General features: G+C 43.2%; 1 protein-coding gene across 1 annotated transcript in view; it reads right to left on the reverse strand.

Moving 5' to 3' along the window:
* The window catches only part of MAPKAP1 (MAPK associated protein 1), a 341,504-nt gene that overhangs the window by 310,180 nt on the left and 11,584 nt on the right, over window positions 1-19,740 (reverse strand). Inside the window, exon 2 of the mRNA XM_077478999.1 lies at window positions 5,076-5,392. Coding sequence (XP_077335125.1) covers window positions 5,076-5,331 — 256 coding nt within the window. The 5' untranslated portion in view covers window positions 5,332-5,392. The remainder of the gene's footprint in view (window positions 1-5,075; window positions 5,393-19,740) is intronic.

A 19,740-nucleotide genomic window follows, 5' to 3' on the forward strand; every position in this document is an offset into this window, starting at 1 on the left:
CAGTGTTGGTAACCCTCTGAGGCCCGTGCGCAATGGCATGACATCACTTCCGGCTTGGCAGTTGTACACACTGCCGTGTACGCTGCTTTTTTTTTATCTTTATGGCCTGGAGGAGAGATGTGAGGTCTTATTGACCCCACATATCTCTATAAAGAGGACCTGTCATGCACTATTCCTATTACAAGGGATGTTTACATTCCTTGTAATAGGAATAAAAGTGATCCAAAAAAAAAAAAAAAAATTAAAAAGGGACTCCCCCCCCCAAAAAAAAACACATTAAAAAAATTGCTGCGCAAATACCGTGCAACATAAAAAGTTGCAACAACTACCATTTTATTCCCTAGGGTCCCTGCTTAAAAAAAAAAAAACATATAATGTTTGGGGGTTCTGAGTCATTTTTCTAATTTAGGAGTGGAGTGACAGAATCGGCCCGGATGGGAAGTGGTTAAGTATACCACTGGAGGGCATGAGACCATTTCTTGGATTACACTTTTAAAGTGGAACAAAAGTCTAAAACTAATAAAAACTGTGAGCAGGCAGGCTCTTTATTGCAGAAGAGACATTACAAAAAAATAAACCTACCTGCCTGCTCAGTCTTCTGTAGGATGTACTTTGAGCTTCACAGAGTTCCTCAGTTTACATTCTGGCACGTTGCCTGCGTGCCAGGAGGACTGAACTTCTGCACATGTGCAGAAAATATATCATCCTGCACAGGCAAATCAAGACAGCTAAAAACCTACAACCGGAAGAAGCTGGTGAAGGACCTTACAGGCATCGGGGGTCATTAAAGCAGAGGTAAGTGTTATGGATGGTTTCCTCTGAGAACTGGAAGTTCAGGGAAGCAGCAATCAGGTAAACCTGGGAATGGGTGGGTGCTAATGAGCTCAGCTGGTCAACTCCTTCCTGTGTCATGACCTAAAGTCTGATCAGGAAGAAAGACATTACAAATGAAATCATCTGTAAACATGGATTAGGACAAGAAAAGTAAGAGACTGTAGATTTAATGGAAAGCTTTGATAGTTTTCAAAAAAAGTACATGAATGCTATATATTAATATTAATGCATAGGGGAGCTGGAATTTAAAGTGTGAACTTACCTTTTACGTTAAAACATTATACTAAATATATATTTCTAAGAGCATAGAAATGACTTCCCCTTGGAAGTAATATAAAATGGACATGCACTAAAAATATAAAAAATAAATAAATACTGGCAAAAAATACAATTATCCTTTAGGTTTCATGAGCCCTTGCCATTTTTTCAAAGCAGCCACTGTGCCAAAATGCCACCAAATTTTGAAATGATTAACTAGGTAATATTTTCCGAAAAGATTTTGTATGCACAACAGTCCTACCTAAGCTGTACTAAACTAATTAGCATCCATTCTTTTGGTATATTTATCTCTGTGAATCTATGCAAAACAGGGCATAAATCATGTTCTATTAACATTTGACAGACTGTAAGCAAGGAAAGCGGTGATTATCAGAGTTGTGTTAATAAGACTCAGGCTATGCTTAGATTAGGAGATGCTACAACAGTGCGCTTTATAGCCTAAAATGTTAGAACAGGAAAGACTTGGTATACCAAAACCAGCTTCTGCCATTCTGGAAATGAAAGATTAAAGCAGCTGTAAAACCAAAACCAAAAATGTAATATGCTGTAGCTTACCAATCTGCATTCGTTTTCTTTTTGTTATTTTTTCCCTTAACCCTTTCACTGCCGCTGTACGGACCTAAAAAGTGCCTGCAGGTGGCCAAGTCTGTATGCCATACGGACCTCATTTCTCCCTCTCTTATAAGCTCATTGTCACTTCAATGACCATAAGCTTATATCAGAATTGTTCAGCAGACTCTGCTGAGCAATTCTATAACTCTGATCAGCAGATTACAACCTGCTGATCAGAGTTATTAACCTCTAATGTGCCAGCCTCCCCCCTTCTCTCCTTTCCTATCCCCTTCACCCCCCCCCCCAGTACTGATTTACCCCCCCCACCCCGAACCCCACAGCTACCATCATTAACCGGCATCCCTCCTCTTCCACCAGCTTAGTGTTCTGCATGGGGCTTAGGGGGTGTTCCAGGTGTGCCCCCCCCACAATCACTCAGATCTCCCCCCGTAATGCCCTCACATCCCTGATCCATTCCTGGTCCAAGCGGCATCCCTCCTGCAGATTCTTCCTGCACCGATCTCCGGCGATCTACCAGGCTGGGGAGCGGTGCAGGTAGAGCTGCATAATTCTGGCTAAAATGAGAATCACAATTTTTTTGCTTAGAAGATAGATCACGATTCTCGTGGCGTAACATCTTTCACATTAAAACAAAAAAAATTGGGCTAAGTTTACGGTTTTGTCTTTCCCAAAAAATTGTGTTTGAAAAAACGCTGGACAAATACAGTGTGACATAAAATATTGCAGCAATTGACATTTTATCCCCTAGGGTCTCTGCTAAAATATATACAATGTTTGGGGGTTCCAAGTAATTTTCGAGCAAAAAATATTGATTTTAACTTAAGAAACAAGTGTCAGAAAAAGATTTAGACTTTAAGTGGTTAAACTTCCTGCATTTACACTAAAAACTTGGCAGACTGCCTGGATTTTTTCCTCACATACAGAAGTTTATCCCTTTGATCTAAGAAGGAAGAGTAAGCTACAATGTTTCATGTTAAAAACTTGGCAGACTGCCAGGATGTTTTCATTTGACAGCTGAGAGAGCAGATAAGTCTCTCAACTTGTTATATGAAAGAATCCGCAAACTCTGCAATAGAGATTGTCAGAGGGGTTGAATCGAGATCACGATTTTTTAATGATTAATTGTGCAGCTCTAGGTACAGGTGGGGGTGAAGCTTGGGATTGGGGACGGCTTGGTATACAAGTGTTTACCAAGCCCCCCTGTAGTACAGTGGATATAGTCAGCAATCGCTACTATATCCACTGACAGGTGATACATAGTAAACAAAAAAAAAAAACTCATACAAACATATGAGTACGGACTCCTGTGGGGGGGTTGCACCCCAGCGTCCCTAATGGACCAGCCGCTCCTGGTAAGACACCTTTCACATGAAGCGGCTATGAAAAATCAGATCCGCCTGCTCAGCGGGGGATCTGTCTGCTGATCCCTACTGAGTAGGCAGGTGACATGTCCCCTTCCACTCTGCTGATGCAGAGCGGACACGGACATAACCCTCTATGGGGCGGTCGGATGGAAACAGACCGCCTGTCTATTTCCCCCCAATACCATTCCATCTGCTAGATGGATGGGGTATGGAATCCCCATAAATCTGTGCTTAGCGGACTGTATCGGATCGGATGCAGGCCGGTGTTAACAGCTACATGTCCATTTACATCAGTCTCTCCATAGAGAATAATGGGTGGTCCAACTGGGCCCGCCTGAAAAACAGACAGGCAGACCCGATTGGTTTACTTGTGTGAAAGGTGTTTAGGCCTTGTTCACACAGGGCATACACAGCGTACCTTCACAGGGAAGCACAGGTGTTCCATGCATCTCTGTGCAGGCCGTCCCATTGGATGTCATTTGGGATGTAGCAACTGCACCAACAGAGCCGTTGCTTCCAATTTTACATCCATGTAGGTGCGCATGCATGTCCCTGAGCTCACACCGTCTGCGCTCGGGGTCATGTACCCACGTGGATGTCAGTTTGGGAACAGAAGCTATGCCTGTGCAGCTGTTGTATCCCAATTGGCATACATGGGACTGCCTGTACATAGATGCATGGAACACCTGTGCATCCCTGTGCAGGTAAACATGGCCCACCATGGGCGTATGCTTTAGTATGCCACATGTGAACAATGCTTTAGTAGCAATTTAGCAGGAATTTTTGTAAATTGATGTGTTTATGTGCACTTTTAATGATTTTGATGCATGGCCAGCACAGAAACCACAAGTGCAATTCAGTTTCCAGTGTGTGGGGGGTGCCATTTTGACTAATGGCACTCCCACACATCTCCTAAACCACAGGGCATTTTTGTCTGTGGGGGGGGGTTGCAGATACGGCAACCGCTGCACAAGTATGAACCTAGCCTAAGGTGTCATTATGTCCTGTTGTACATATAAATTTACATCAGCGACCTATTTTAAGTCCAGAAGTCTCATCATTGATGCACCAAAGTGCACACAACCCCCTGAGAACCTCACATGAGTACACAAGGATAACGTGGACCGAAAACAGCTAATCCAGCCTGGTTCTTCTCTGCTGTTAATTCAAAGCCATGAGATTGTAAAGCATAAGAGACTCTTTAGGAACCTCTCCAAAAAACCAAGCGAAATAAAAAGTCAGGACATCTTTGTTCTAAGCTGGGGCAATGGTAAGGTAGGAGAGTCCTGGTGACTATGAAAGGACAGGGCATACCAGTCAAATAATCTCCTTTCCTATAGTCACAGATTTCATTCTTGGAAACTGTAGTACACAATTGGTGGGGTCAGCAGGGAGTGTCCCTAATTTCAAAAAACTTTTAGATGAGCATCTTAGTGAACATAATCTACAGGGATATGGGAAATGGTAAAGATATACTAAAAACGCATACACACATCCACACAGGTTGCACTGGATGGACTGATGTCTTTATTCAACTGTACCAATTCTGTAACTACATGAGATTCTATGAATGGCAGAGCTGGGCAGAAAGAGCAAACATAGGGAGGGGGTCTGAAGATGACGATCCCAAGACACCAGAAGCCAGCAGCACTCTGGAATAATAGTGTTTCTTTTTTGCTTAAACTTTAATTAGGAAATACTTTTTTATGCTTTCAGCGTTTCTTCGACAACGCCTGCATAAAGAAAACCCAGATATTTTGTAGTCAGTTGCCTACAGAGCCACAACTAGCTACAATGTATCAGCATTTATTTACATTTTAACAAGCACCGGAACGGATTCTACAAGCAGCTGTGATACATAAACCAATACTTCAAACTGACAGCAGATCCCAACAGCTACACGCATGGGCTCAGCAGGAACAGCCTCTAAGTGGGCATACCAAGTACACCAGTAATCTACTGGTAAAGAACAAAAACATTCATTAGAGTGAATTATTCATTCCACATTAACAGTCCAGTTCCTACCTGTGTTTGATCTTCTTCTTATGCCAAAATCCCAGCTAGACGTAATATCAACGGACTGAGAATAAATGTAGCCTTGCGTTTCTCCATTTCCTTGTGGCTGCGAGAGGTTCTCCCCAGAGACAGAAGATGGGTACAGTTTTTCTATGTCTACATCATGGTCAATGAGCACCATCTCACACATGCCAGTGTCATCGCTGGTCACATGGGACTGCCGGATATGTGCCAAGATAATCAAGGGATTGTCCAGAAAAGCCATTCTCTTCTCTGCTACATGGGTTTATCACCAGAAAATCCAGCCTTTCATAGAGAACTGTTTCCTGCCAAACAGAGGAGAGAAAATTAACTATTACATAATTTTTTTTTTTGCCATTTCAAATTCAAATACAGAAAAAAAGAACAATTACAATCAGGAAATTTAGCTCTTGGAAAAACATTTCAAATATTATATATATATATATATATATAAAATATATTTTTTATTTATTGATATCTTTGCTGATAGAGAAATTTTTGTTTTTAACAAACAAAATTAATAAAAAGTGAGGGAAAGGGGTGGAGTCAGAAAAGGGGGGGGGGCGGGTAAGTGCTGATGCACTGCGATTAATTCCATACCTGGCATAAATATAAAATAATAATATACTTCTATTGCACCATGTCTATACAAATATTATGTATTATGTCGTATAACAATAAGACCCCTTTCACACTGGAGCGTTTTGCAGGCGCTACGGCATTAAAAATAGCGCCTGCAAACTGCCCTAAAACAGCTGCTCCATTCGCTCCAGTGTGAAAGCCTAAGTGCTTTCACGCCGGACCGTTGCGCTGGCCAGGAATCAGTAAAAGTCCTACCAGGGCGTCAGAAAAACTACTGCACGCAGCTTCTTTGGAGCGGTGAACTCACTGCTCCTCCACAGCTCCTTCCCATTGAAATCAATGGGGCAACACTGTCATACCGACAGCATTTTGCAGATGGATTTAACCCCTTTTTGGCTGCTAGAGGGGGTTAAAACCGCCCCACTAGCGGCCGAATAGCGCCACTAAAACGACGGTAAAGTGACGCTAAAAATAGCGCAGCTTTACCGCTGATGCCAGTGGCGGCACAGTGTGAAAGGGGTCTGATATACCATTAAAATACTATAATATAGTATCAGGGATCTAATATCGTGTTGTAATATAATGAGGTCATTTTAAAATCAAACCAGTATGCCCACATCTTTAAATGTTTATCAGTCATGCCCTTGGTTTTATACATAAGTTCTTCTTTATAACATATATAGCCTATTTTTCGTAGCCACTGGCCTATGATCGGTACAGACTTTTGCTTCCAATACATAGCTATCAAAGATATAGCCATGTTTAACAAATGCGGAGTTATTGAATTCTTATATCTAGACATAATTATTACTATTTTAATTAACAGATATGTTAATGTAACTGTCACATTGGTTGTGCTCTCAACCAAGCTATCAGCCAATCCAATGGCTGGTGTCATAACTGATCACATGTGCAGCATCATGGCAGTTGAAGATTAAAGAGAGGCCAAGATGGCAGCTTCCTCATCTGAAAACAATAGGAGGGTTTACTTTCACTTTAAAGCAGAGTTCCCACTGTTAAAAAATTTTTTTTTTTTAGGATGAATATCTCTTTTTGCTAAAGCTTAATTTTAGCACTGATGTTTCTGTGCTGAATCTGCACTAGATTTCCGATTTCATAGAGGAATATATCTTATATTCCTCTTGCTTGTGTGCATCTTCCAGGCTCCGGTGCAGCTGAGCGACCAGCATGCACCACCATATGCATGGCGCAGCGTTGTACACTTCTGACATTGCCATCACAACAGGTGTCGTCGTCGGAAGGGCCCGCCCCTATTGTGATGGCAACGAAGCCCTCTGCGCTGCCCAGTGACTCCTGGGAAATGATGACAGACATCTCCCATGAGCACTAGCGAGCTCAGGCGCCGAGGGAAATTACGTCAGGTGCCGTGGAGAGGAAGAAGCAGATTACGAGGGACCCCCCCCCCCCCCCTAGCAACAGACCTGAAAAGGTGAGCAAAAATAATAATTTTTTCCAAATGTTGTTAATTGTATTGAATGCAGCTGAATAATGCAAAATGTATTTTATGAGTTGAACTCCGCTTTAAGATTAGATTTTTGAAACGGAAGAAAACCCCATTTAAAAAATGGAACGGCCAAAAAACACTATTTCATATCCGCATGTCAGTACCGATTTCAGAAACATCTGTGCAGGTTCATGAAATTGGTGCGGTGCTGCAAAGTCAGCATCGCATTGATACAGACGGCGCCGTTGCCAGCAATAGCCGCCAATTTGGCATGCGATTTGACATGTCAAATCACATGCCAACAAATTGCATCAATGATAACCTGGGCCTAGACCTATGCTCAAGTGACTGTGTCCTAAACTGTCAGGTCTTGCAGCTATGTAAGGCCTCATTTTGTGCCAGTTCACACAAGCCCACAACTCTAAATGCTGCAGTTTTACTGAATCTCACAACTTCCCCTTTTTTGTTTTTTTGACTGAATTTTAAGTGCACAAAGTCACACTTCCTTTGGCTACTGTCACACTGAGGCACTTTACAGGCGATACATCGCTAAAAACAGCCCCTGTAAAGAGCCTCTCCTATCTCTCAAGTGTGAAAGCCCAAGTGCTTTCAAACTGGAGCAGTGCGCTTGAAGAACAGTAAAATAAGTCCTGCATGCAGCATCTTTGCAGCGCTGTAGGAGTGGGGCATACCCCGCTCCTACGTGCCCCTGCCCACTGAAATCAATGGGGCAGCGCCGCCAAACTGCCGGCAAAGCGCCGCTGCATGTCATATTTACCTGCTTTGGGCAGTGGTTTTGCACAGAGCAGCTCAGATCCTTCTCTTCTCGGGTCCCTCACCGGTGCTCCTGGCCCCTACCTCGTGCCTCCACAGCTAGCAGCTTGTTATGGGGGCACCCAAAAGTTCTGTGTGTCCATCACATTCAGACCTTCTCTCCTTATTGGCTCACTGACTTTGATGGACAGCAAGAGGAGCCAATGTCGCTCGCTGTTGTCTCAGCCAATGAGGAGGGAGAGTCCTTGACAGCCGAGACTCTCATGCAACATCGCTGGATCGAGATGGGGCTCAGGTAAGTATTAGGGGGGTTGCTGCACACAGAAGGTTTCTTACATAAAAAACCTTCTGCCTTTAGGAAAAGTTTAGCCTGCCAGGAAAGAAGTTTTTTGATCAAAGACAAGTCAACTTAGTAATAGCACCACATCCATTAATATGTTATATGTAGAAAGAAGGAATGGGATTTTTAAGGTGCAAATTAGTTTGAAAAACAGTAACAACTATATAAGAAAGTTTTATTTTATTTTAGAAAAAAAAAAAATGTTAAAAAACACAACAACTGGCAAGTACAGATAAACAAGATTTTGTGGATACAGCATAAAAGGATAGAATTCTCAACAATTTTCACCCATATATCGGGCTTCGTCAGGGGATGTTGCCAAGCTAGAGGTACAAGTCTTCTTGGTCTCTTGAAATATTGGTCAAATCACTAAAGGGTCACAGGTGTCTAAATGCATCCAGAGAACCATGTGCTAAAGGTGACCATAGGGGGCATTCAAGGACTGTTGTGGACTCAAAGCCAAGGGACAAATGTTGTCTAAAACTGTCAGTACTTGTTGATAGAACTGCCATTCAGTGACAGCATGTGTATGTCCCTGGGTTTGGGCTGCAAAGGTAGTGGATGGGGGTGGACATGCTGCATCACTTGATCTCGATGCCGACCGTCGCCAGACCATTCACCTGATGGGGCCAAAGTACTGGCATGGTGGTGTGGGTTTTTAGTGATTAAAACAGGGGGAAAGGAGGTGACATATCACCTCCTCACTGACTGTCGGACACCGTCTGAGTAGCGATCCACCTTGGATTGCTCTTCACAGGAGCGCCGTACGTATAAACGAGTCCTAAGGCTTAGTTGAATCAAAGAGAAAGTAGGCATGTTTCTGAAAGTCTAAAAAGGTGCTGTAAATTTATGTGCATTGCGGTTACAGTAAGAGCCCCGCATTTTTGTCCCTTTTTCATCTCGTATTGCAGCACACTGTGTTAGGTAGTCCATTCAAAATTAATGGGTCACAATGAACCTCAACGTATGAAAAAACAGGTCTTGCTGAATGTTTCTGAAGCACATCGCAAAGCACATCATTACAGCACAGATGCCTTCTGGCTCTGCACTAAGGTGCCATAAAATGTGTAAATGACGCTTTACTGCGTGTTGTGGTGACCCACCCATTTATCGCAATGTAGTGGATGTGAATGGGCCCTAAGAGTAGCTGGCCCCACCGAAAATCATTTTCTAATCTTTAAAGGGTGAGCTTTACACAATTCACATAGAACTGCAGAAGCTATGAACAGGCTGTACGAGGACAATATACAGATCATTTAAAGGGTTAGTTGACCTTCTTAGAAAATAATGAAAAGGTGAACGACCTACACTGCTAGCTCCCCCCCGGTCTCTGCTGTACCCACCTCCATGGGTGGTACAGTTTCACCATCCACACATCCTGATGCAACAGTTCTGGGGTTTTAAAACTGTGCTGTGATGTCATCCGCCCACCTCTCCACATCAGCCAAAGAATACTTTTTATTCATTCAGAAAACATTGGTTTCCTGTGAATGACTGAGCAGTGTAAAGTCCGACTGGATTTAGTTTCAGGAGCGGGATGGAAAGGTTCACGATCCACTGCTAGAACAGGGCTCCGTATACTAGAGATGCACCGAAATTTCGACCTCCAAAACATTTTGGGGTGAAAATGGTGTTATCGGCATTTGGTTGAGAAGATAAAAAAGGTGCCGATAATGGCATCAAAAACGCACGTGATTTTTCAGAGAATTTTGCCGAAATTTTAACACGATTTTACTGTGCTTATGGGTTGTTTTTCATAGGTCATGTGACTCAAAAAGCATCAAAAAAGTAACACGGGTGCGTTAATGATGCGTTCTTGCTGCCTTTTCAATGCATTTGAATGGGGAGGTGTGTTTTTTGTGCGTTTTTTTTTTTTTTTTTTAACTGACCAAAAATCCAGCAAGCGGGATTTTTAACACCACAATGAAAGTCTGATGGACCAGTGTAAAGACATACATAGAATTTGAAGGGATACATTTTTCTTGAGCTAAAAGGCGCCAATAATGGCTGATGATAAATTAATATTCATTCCGGCCGTCATATGACGCCCTTGACTTTGAGCAGATATATCTGAATGATGGGTGCAGCTACAGGCATCATTCAGATATCGGCTTTTTCAGACGGCAATTCCCTACACCATAACAATGATCATAGTGGCTGTTCTGCCTCTTGATTGTTCTTATGGGCGGCGAGAAGGGACGTCTCCCCCCTCCTGCCGCCCTCCGACGCTTCCATCGGTGAGTCTGAGACAGGATCTGCCGGCCCCGGTTGTTTAACTTAGAGATTTCCGGCAGACTAGATGGTCGCTGGAGTTTCTATGATCGTTCGGAGGCTGGGCGTGATGTTATGATGTCATGCCCAGCCTCTGCATTCAAACAAATGGTGCCGCTTTGGCTTTTTTTAATTTGATTTCAGGCTTTCCAGCCTAGAGGTGAGATGTGGGGTCTTAAATGACCCCATATCTCACTGTAAAGAGGACCGATCATGCCATATTCCTATTACAAGGGATGTTTACATTCTTTGTAATAGGAATAAAAGTGATCAAACATTTTTTTTTAAAGTGTCAAACCAAAAAAAAAACAAAAAAAAAGTAAAATTCATAATAATAAAATGTTTTTTTTAATGCGCCCAGTCCCCTTGTACTCACACGCAGAACGGAACGCATGTGAGCTAAAAAGTTGCAACGACCGCCATTGTATTCTCTAAGGTCTTTGCTAAAAAAAAACAATTTTTGGGGGTTCTATGTAAATTTTCTAGCAAATAAGAAAGCATTCACATTGCCACATCCATAGTTTAGGGGGAACAAAAAAAGGAAAGGGGTACTAAGTATCTCTAGGTCGGACTTTAGAGGCATACGAAACAAATAGTAAAGTATAGAAAAATAGCAATGTTTATTATGAAAATACAATACATGAAAAGAGCATTTAATGGTTAAAAATCACATATAATGATACAGAGTATACAGTGAGCCCTTGTGTATTGACACGTTTCACCATTAAGCTTCTTCAGGACACAATCAATGTATTCAAAGCTAGCAGAGGAGAGAACGAGTCTCACTGTCTTGCAGGAAAATGAACCTCGTATATAAATATCCAGATAGTATGGATGTGATAAATTCCCAAAAAGGGGGGTCTGACCATGGTTTCCTATGGATCAAGACTTTCACATCTGTGCATCTTTTTAGAAAAGGCCAGCAACTTTTTTCTGTCTTTTGGTTCTATAGACTTCAATGGATCAAAAATGTGTATTAAAAAATGCAAAATACACCTGAAATAGGCAAATTACAACCCGCATAGGTGTGAACCAGGTCTTAATCTCCTCTTCTCAAGACAGAATCAATTCAGTTCCTGTAATCTTTCCTCATAGCTGAGCTCCTTCAGGTATCAGAACATTTGCAGGAGTACTCGTGCAAATGCTTGGTATCGGCACCGATCCCTGTGTGCAACCCTAGTTTTAAAAGTACAAAAAAACACCTGTTGATCCGCCCCAGTAATCGAATGAACCAAAGCAAGGAGTACAGGAAGTTCACAATTTCATTGGTCCCAATACTTTCTGTGGACTTCAGAACACCAGCTTTAGGCCCCTTTCACACTGGGGCGGTTTTCAGGTGCTACAGCGCTAAAAATAGCGCCTGTGTAGCGCCTGAAAAAAACGGGCCCTTTCACTCCACACTGGAGCGGTGCACTGGCAGGACGGTGAAAAAAGTTATGCTAGCCACATCTTTGGAGCGGTGAATTCATCGCTCCTACCCAGTGAAGTCAATGGGACAGCGCAGCTATACCGCCGGCAAAGCGTTGCCGCAGCGGTGCTTCGCGGGCGGTTTTAACCCTTTTTCGGCCGCTAGCAGGGGCTAAAACCACCCCGCTAGCGGCTGCAGACCGCCGCTAAAATGACAGTAAAGCGCTTGGAACCGCCCCAGTGTGAAAGGGGCCTTAGGGTGACAATGCTGGTCCTCCATAGGACAACAGTGATAGGGCGTTGTCAACCTTCGACAGGAAGTGCATTACTGGCAGGATCACGAGTTCAAAACAAAAGGGAAAAAAGTCTGAAATAGAAAAAAACGCAGTCACTTCTTCTAAATAGTAGTAAACTGCAAAATATGTCATTTTTGTTCTTGGGTTTAGATTAGAGATACACAGAAAATTTCGTCCGGCGAAACATTTCTCCAATTTCGCCAAAAAATGGTGTTATCAGCATTCAGCTATGATGCCAATAAGAGCACAATAAATACACTGCAATTTTGCCACAAATTCACAGCAATTTTAGTGCATTTTGCTGTGATTTTGGGCCAATTTCCCATGCTGTGCTTATGGCGTTTTTTCATAGGTCACGTGACTCAAAAATCGCATCAAAAACACAACACAGGTGCGTTAATGAGGCGATCTTGCTGCGTCTTCAATGCATTTGAACTGGGAGGTGTGGTTTTTTTGGTGCTTTTTTTTTTTTTTTTTTAACTGACCAAAAATGCAGCAAGCAGGATTTTTAACATCACAACGTAAGACCAACGGACCAGCGTGAAGACATACATAGAATTTAAAGGGGTACATTTTTCTTGAGCCTTTCTTGAGCTAAAAGGTGCCAATAATGGCCAACAATAAATTCATATTCATTCAAGTTGATGATATTAATTAAAAAGTGGACTATAATACAATTATATATAAAAATATAAATATTTTTTTAAAACTGTCATTTTCAGTTTCAGTTTTCTGTCAAGAGCATTCTTCATTTTGGTTTTCGGCACCATTCATTTAAATTGGTTGATATTAATTAAAAAGTCAAACAGAAAACAATTCTATATAAAAATATACATTTTTTTTTTAAAAACTGTAATTTTCCATTGCATCCTGCATTTTTCGGTTTTGCCACCCTTGCACCTCTCACTTTTACCTTTAAACGAAAATTACACAAAACACTGGCTTTAATTAAAATTATGAAAGGGGACCAAATTTAACAGCCTTAACTATAACAATAAAAAAAAAAAAAAAAAAAGAGAAATATATATTTAATCAATCATCCTAAACTCAGTAAACAGGAAGATTGCATAACTCATTCATGATCCAGTCCACATTGTGTCTCCTTTCCCATGGCTCAAGTTAGAACGCAAGTATGATAGACACACAAATCCTAAATTAAAGTAGACAAACGCGCCCAGCTTGCATGCCGCCTTCTATCAATACGGCAAAATGCTAATTTCCTAATTAACAACCTAATTAGGTAATTATGGTGTTGCAGAAGGATGCCGCAATGAAATATGACAACATGGTCACCTCTTTATATGGCACCTGTGGGGCTTTTTCAGCTGTTACCCGCAAAGCCTGCAGTATCAATCGGAGAGCAGATGTCAAAAAGACCTTGGCATTTCCCAGCCTGGTGGATGACTGAGTGCTTCAGACAGCAATTGTTTAACTCCTTCAGAGCAAAGCCCACGTTCACATTTGGTGCGCTTTCCATAAGGATGGCTACACTTTCTACTGTATTTAAGTTTCTAAATAAAGATTTATTTGCATATTAGAATAAGATGTTCCATATTGAGATAAAGAAAAAAGAAATACTCAACCGGGAAAGCAGAAAATATCAACTTCCCAAAAAAATCTGAGAATTTATTGAGTAAGTTTTTCTTACATGTTGTATGATATGACCAGGTATTAAAGTTTGCCATTTTCTATTTTATCGGGACAACTTTTAATGCCCCAAATACACGAGCGTAATGTCCGACAGAAAAAGTCAGACGACAGCTTTTCATCGTATATTCCGATAGTGTGTATGCCCCATCTGACTTTTTTTATTTTTTTATTTTTTTTGAAAATTCTGACGGGCCTAGAAATAGAACATGTTCTAAATATTTCTGACGGAACCAATTCCTATCGGGAAAACCGCTCGTGTGTAGGCTATTCTGACGGACCAAAAGTGACGCATGCTCTGAAGCAAGTACGAGACGGAAGCTATTGGCTACTGAACTTCTCTTTTCTAGTCCCGTCGTACGTGTTGTACATCACCGCGTTCTTGCCGATCAGACTTTGGTGTGATCGTGTGTATGCAAGACAGTTTCAGCGGAACTCCGTCGGAAAAACCTTAAGAGTTTATTCTCGACGGGAAAAACGGTCGTGTGTGTAAAGCATAAGAACCAGGAAGCCAACTTTACAACTTGATCTTAACCACTTCAATACCAGGCACTTAAACACCTTCCTGCCCAGACCAATTTTGAGCTTTCAGCGCTGTCGCACTTTGAATGACAATTGCGCGGTCATGCCACACTGTACCCAAATGAAATTTTTATCATTTTTTTCCCACAAATAGAGCTTTCTTTTGGTGGTATTTGATCACCTCTGCGGTTTTTATTTTTTGCTAAACAAATAAAAAAATACCGAAAATTTTGAAAAAAAAAATGTTTTTTTTTTGTTTCAGTTTCAAAACTTTGCAAATAAGTAAGTTTTCTCCTTCACTGATGGGCACTGATGGGGTTACACTGATGGGCAATGATAAGGCCGCACTGATGGGCACCAATGAAGTGGCACTGATGAGGTGGCATTGATGGACACCGATATGTGGCACTGATAGGCGGCACTGATGGGTGGCACGGATGGGCACTGATAGGTGGCACAAATTGGCTTGGATTGGCATGGATGGGCATGGATAGGTGGCACAGGTGGGCATGGGTTAGGCGGCACAGGTGAGCATGGGTTAGGTGGCACAGGTGGGCATGGGTAGGCGGCACAGGTGGGCATGGGTAGGCACTGATAGGCGGCACAGATGGGAACTGGTAGGCGGCATTGTATTATATTTTGTACTAATGGATGCCAATCAGTGCCAATCAATAATGCATGCCAATCAGTGATGCCCATTGTGGGCACTGATTGGCATCCATTATGGGCACTGATTGGCATCCATTGTGGCACTGACTGGAATCCCTGGTGGTCTAGGGTGGCATACCTTGTCCTTGGCATCCCTGGTGGTCTGGTGGCGTCCCTGGTGGTCCAGTGTGGGCATCCTCGGGGGGGCTGTGCTGATAATCGATCAGCACAGACCCCCCCTGTCAGAGGAGCAGCCGAACGGCTCTCCTCTACTCGCGTCTGACAGACGCGAGTGAGGAAAAGCCGATCACCGGCTTTTCCTATTTACACTGTGATCAGCCGTGATTGGACACGGCTGATCACGTGGTAAAGAGTCTCCGTCGGAGACTCTTTACCGAGATCGTAGTTGCCAGGTGTCAGACTGACATCCCGCAACGATAGCCGCGATGCACGCCCCCGGGGGCGCGCAGCGGCTCATAATCCTGATCACGTCATATGACGTCCGGTCAGGATTATGCAACCACTTTGCCGCCGTCTATTTGCTATAGGGCGGGCGGCAAGTGGTTAAACTAAAGACCGCCCCCTCTACCCCTCGTTTTTGGATATACATTTTTTTCTTCTTACCTCTTATGCATTACATAGTTACATAGTAGGTGAGGTTGAAAAAAAAGTGACAGTCCATCAATTCCAACCTATGTGTGTGATTATATGTCAGTATTATATTGTATATCCCTGTATGTTGTGGTCGTTCAGGTGCTTATCTAATAGTTTTTTGAAACTATCGTTGCACCCCCCCCCCGCTGAGACCACCGCCTGTGGAAGGGAATTCCACATCCTTATTGCTCTTACAACCCTCTATGTAGTTTAACCACTTACGGACCGCCGCACGCCGAAATACATCCTAACTTTGAAGGGGAATAAAGTTATGGCAGCAGCTAGCTAAGAGTATCTTCTTCAGCCGGCGGTCTGCTTTCCGATAATAGTGGTTTCTGCAGCGGATTCACTACGAGACCACTTAGCAACGGTGGGAGAGGGGGCCCCCCTCTTCCCACCGCTTACCGGAGCCGACGGCATTGGCGGAGCAATCAGATCCTCTCACGTCAGTGGCATGGAGACAAGTGAGGGGAAGATGGCCTCCACCCTACTTCACACCAATGCAGGGAGGACGCAACGTCAAAACGGCACTTCCGCCCATAGCTCTTAAAAGGGCCATTTTTTAAATGACTTTTTTTTTTTTATTGCATTTTAGAGTAAATATGAGGTCTGAGCTCTTTTTGACCCCAGAGCTCATATTTAAGAGGTCCTGTCATGCTTTTTTCTATAGGGGATGTTTACAATCCTTGCAATAGGAATAAAAATTACAATAATTTTTTTCAAAAGAACAATATAAAAATAAAAAAACAGAAAAGGTAAAATAAGAAAAAATAATTTTTAAAACGCTGGTGGTCCAGTGTGGTGGCCATCCCTGGTGGTCCTGGCAGCATCCTGGTGGTCCTGGGTGGGCATCCAAGGGGGGCCCATGCTGATAAACAATTAACGCAGACCCCCCAGTCAGGAGAGCAGCCGATCGGCTGTCCTGTACTTGTGTCTGTCAGACGCGAGTGAGGAAAAGCCCATCAACGGCTCTTCCTGTTTACATCACGTGGTAAAGAGCCTCCGTCAGACTGGCAGACCACACCACCGGGCGCGCGGTAGCCATTATCCTGCTAGATGTCATATGATGCCCAGTCAGTATAACTGAACCACCGCCCGGCTGTCATTCTGCTATAGGCCGGGTGGGAAGAGGTTAAAGTGGTAGTAAAGTCCGCTTATTTATTTTTCTTCCTATAGGCAAGCATATAATATGTAATAGGTACAGCAAATATCTCCTAAATGTGCACTGTTTAGGAGATATTCACTTTAGTAACAGCCAGTAACATCACCAGCGCATGCGTACTGTGCTCTCAAAAGACGGCATGTCATCCATTGAGAGTGCTGTGAAGTGGCCGTGACTCCCGCGTGCAGGAGTGACATCATCGCGGCTTGGTCATCCAAATGGCCGGAGCCCACAAAGCCATAAGGAAGACCGAGTGAAGATGAAAGCCCTGTCAGCTGTGATAGCGAACTGATGGAGGGCTTTGTTTTAAGGCAAGTCTTTCATAATATGCTAGTATGCAAAGCATACTGTAGCCTCAGGATCTTTCAGATATAACCCCACAAAGCCGAGGACGTCATATGACGGCCTGTGGATGGCAAGTGGTTAAATGACACTTGTCAGGCTGCAGATGGGCACTGACCCTTATTTTGCTGCAAAGTTCCTTATTTAAAATTGAGTTTAGTTTTTTCCCAAAAACTTCCCTTAGATCCCTTTCACACTGGGGCACTTTGCAGGCACTACAGCGCTAAACATAGCGCCTGCAAAGCGCCCTGAAAGAGCGCCTGCTGTGTCTCCAGTGTGAAAGCCCTGTGTGCTTTTACATTTGAGCGGTGCAATGGTAAAAAAAAAAAAAGTTTGGAGCGGTGTATACACCACTCCTGCCCATTGAAATCAGTGGGGCAGCGCAGCTATACCACCAGCAAAGTGCTGCTGCTGCCGCGCTTTGTGGTGGTTTTAACCCTTTCTCGGCCGCTAGCAGGGAGTTAAAACCGGCCCGCTAGCGGCCAAATACCCCGGCTAAAACGACTGTAAAGCGGTGCTAAAAATAGCGCCATTTTACTGCCGACGCCGATTCCGCCCCAGTGTGAAAGGGGCCTTAAAATGAATGCGTGTGTTATACGCCTATGCATGTTATACACCGGTAAATAAAAAAAATACATTGTAAAAAGTTTAAAAGAATAAAATAATTAAAAAAACGACTGACACCATAAAATCCAAACATTAAACCAGCATCCTATATAACCAGGGTCAACAATACAGATCCATAAGAGCCGTCTATAGAAATCCACACACCTCAATACGATCCATGAGCACGATTCACTTGTTTTGTTGCAGACTCCTTTTACAACACCTGACAATTCATTTCACAAACATGACATCTGATCACACAAACAGGTCTTGGTAAAGACACATTTTTTCGGAGAAGCATTCTTAACAGATTTAGACTGCATTCTCTCTCTGGGGAGGACATTAATACACACAATATCACTATATCCATTTAATCTGAATGGGAACTCTTGCATGTCTGTCTAACACAGGCAAGATCACAAAGGTATTTAGTGTAATAAATAGCCTCCTGTTTCTCTGTGTCCAGACATCACCAAAGGTCAGATTACCATCAAATGCAATGAAAGCACAATATGTACTTATGGCATGTCTCTGCTTGGACAGTATCCAGTCCTTGAAGAATACCTCTCAAAAGGATTTGTTTCTTGCAAGGCACTTTTATGAGTTTGAGACCTCACTTGGGTAAAATTCATTGGCAGCTACGGAAAAGCCAATGTTCCAAATGGCATGAATCCATTATGATTGAGAAATGAGGTTTTAATGAGGAGTTAACACATTTTTATTGTATGTGTGACGCTATGCTTGAATATCATAGGCATAACATGTCTTAACCACTTGACCGCTGGGCACTTAAACCCCCTTCCTAAGCAGACCAATTTTCAGCGCTCTCACACTTTGAATGACAATTACTCAGTCATGCAACACTGTACACATATGAAATATTTGTCCTTTTTTTTCCACACAAATAGAGCTTTCTTTTGGTGGTATTTAATCACCGCTGGGTTTTTTATTTTTTGAGCTATAAATCAAAAAAGACAGAAAATTTGGTAAAAAATAAAATAAAAAATTATTTGTTTCTGTTAAAAAATCATGGCAGAGTATTGGCAGAGTATTGCAGTGGTGCAGAGTATTGCACAGTCTTGCAGAGTATTGGCAGAGTATTGCAGTGTTGCAGAGTATTGCAGTGTTGCTTGCAGAGTATTGGCAGAGTATTGCACAGTGTTGCAGAGTATTGCACAGTATGGGGAGAGTATTGGCACTGAGCAGCGTGGGCACTACACATGCAGCCCACAGCGCTGCTACAATCTCTCCGCCTCTCCCCTCACACTGTACCGATCGGTACAGAGAGGGGAGGGAGGATCCGGTGGCATGACATGACGCCGGTTTGTTTACAAGTGATCGCTCCATCATTTGACAGAGCGATCACATTGTAAACAGCCGCTGCCAGCGGCTGTTTGCCGCGATCCGTGATGCGCCGGGTCTTCCAGACCCAGCGGTCATGGATATTTGTGGGAGCGTGCCCCAGGGGAAGCGTGAGAGCGAGAAAACGACCGTGCTGTAGTCGTCTTTCGGCTATGGCGCGGTCGGCAAGTGGTTAAAGTGATTGTAAAGTCTCGTCTTTTTTGTTGTTGTTTTTATTAACCACTTAAAGTGGGGTGCCCCTTAAAAAAAAAAAAAAAAGTCAGCAGCTACAAATACTGCAGCTGCAGACTTTTAATAATTGGACACTTACCTGTCCCAGGGTCCAGCGATGCGGCGGAACAAAGCCCCGCTCGTTCCCCACTCCACTCGGTGGTGCCGGCATTTTTACTGTGGGCACCCGGCTATGGCTTAACAGCCGGGCACCCACTGCACATGCGTGAGCGGCTCCGCACGCCGTGATACGCCGCGCAGTCATCTGGGACCTGTCACATGTCCCAGATGACTGACTGCACTGACGGGAAGTGATATCAGGTGCCCAGGCACTGAAGGAGGCAGACTACGAGGGACCCCCTAGC

Source organism: Lithobates pipiens, unplaced genomic scaffold, assembly GCF_037356315.1.
Source record: "Lithobates pipiens isolate NorthernLeopardFrog02 unplaced genomic scaffold, aLitPip1_a1.2 Scaffold_1, whole genome shotgun sequence".
Taxonomy (NCBI): domain Eukaryota; kingdom Metazoa; phylum Chordata; class Amphibia; order Anura; family Ranidae; genus Lithobates; species Lithobates pipiens.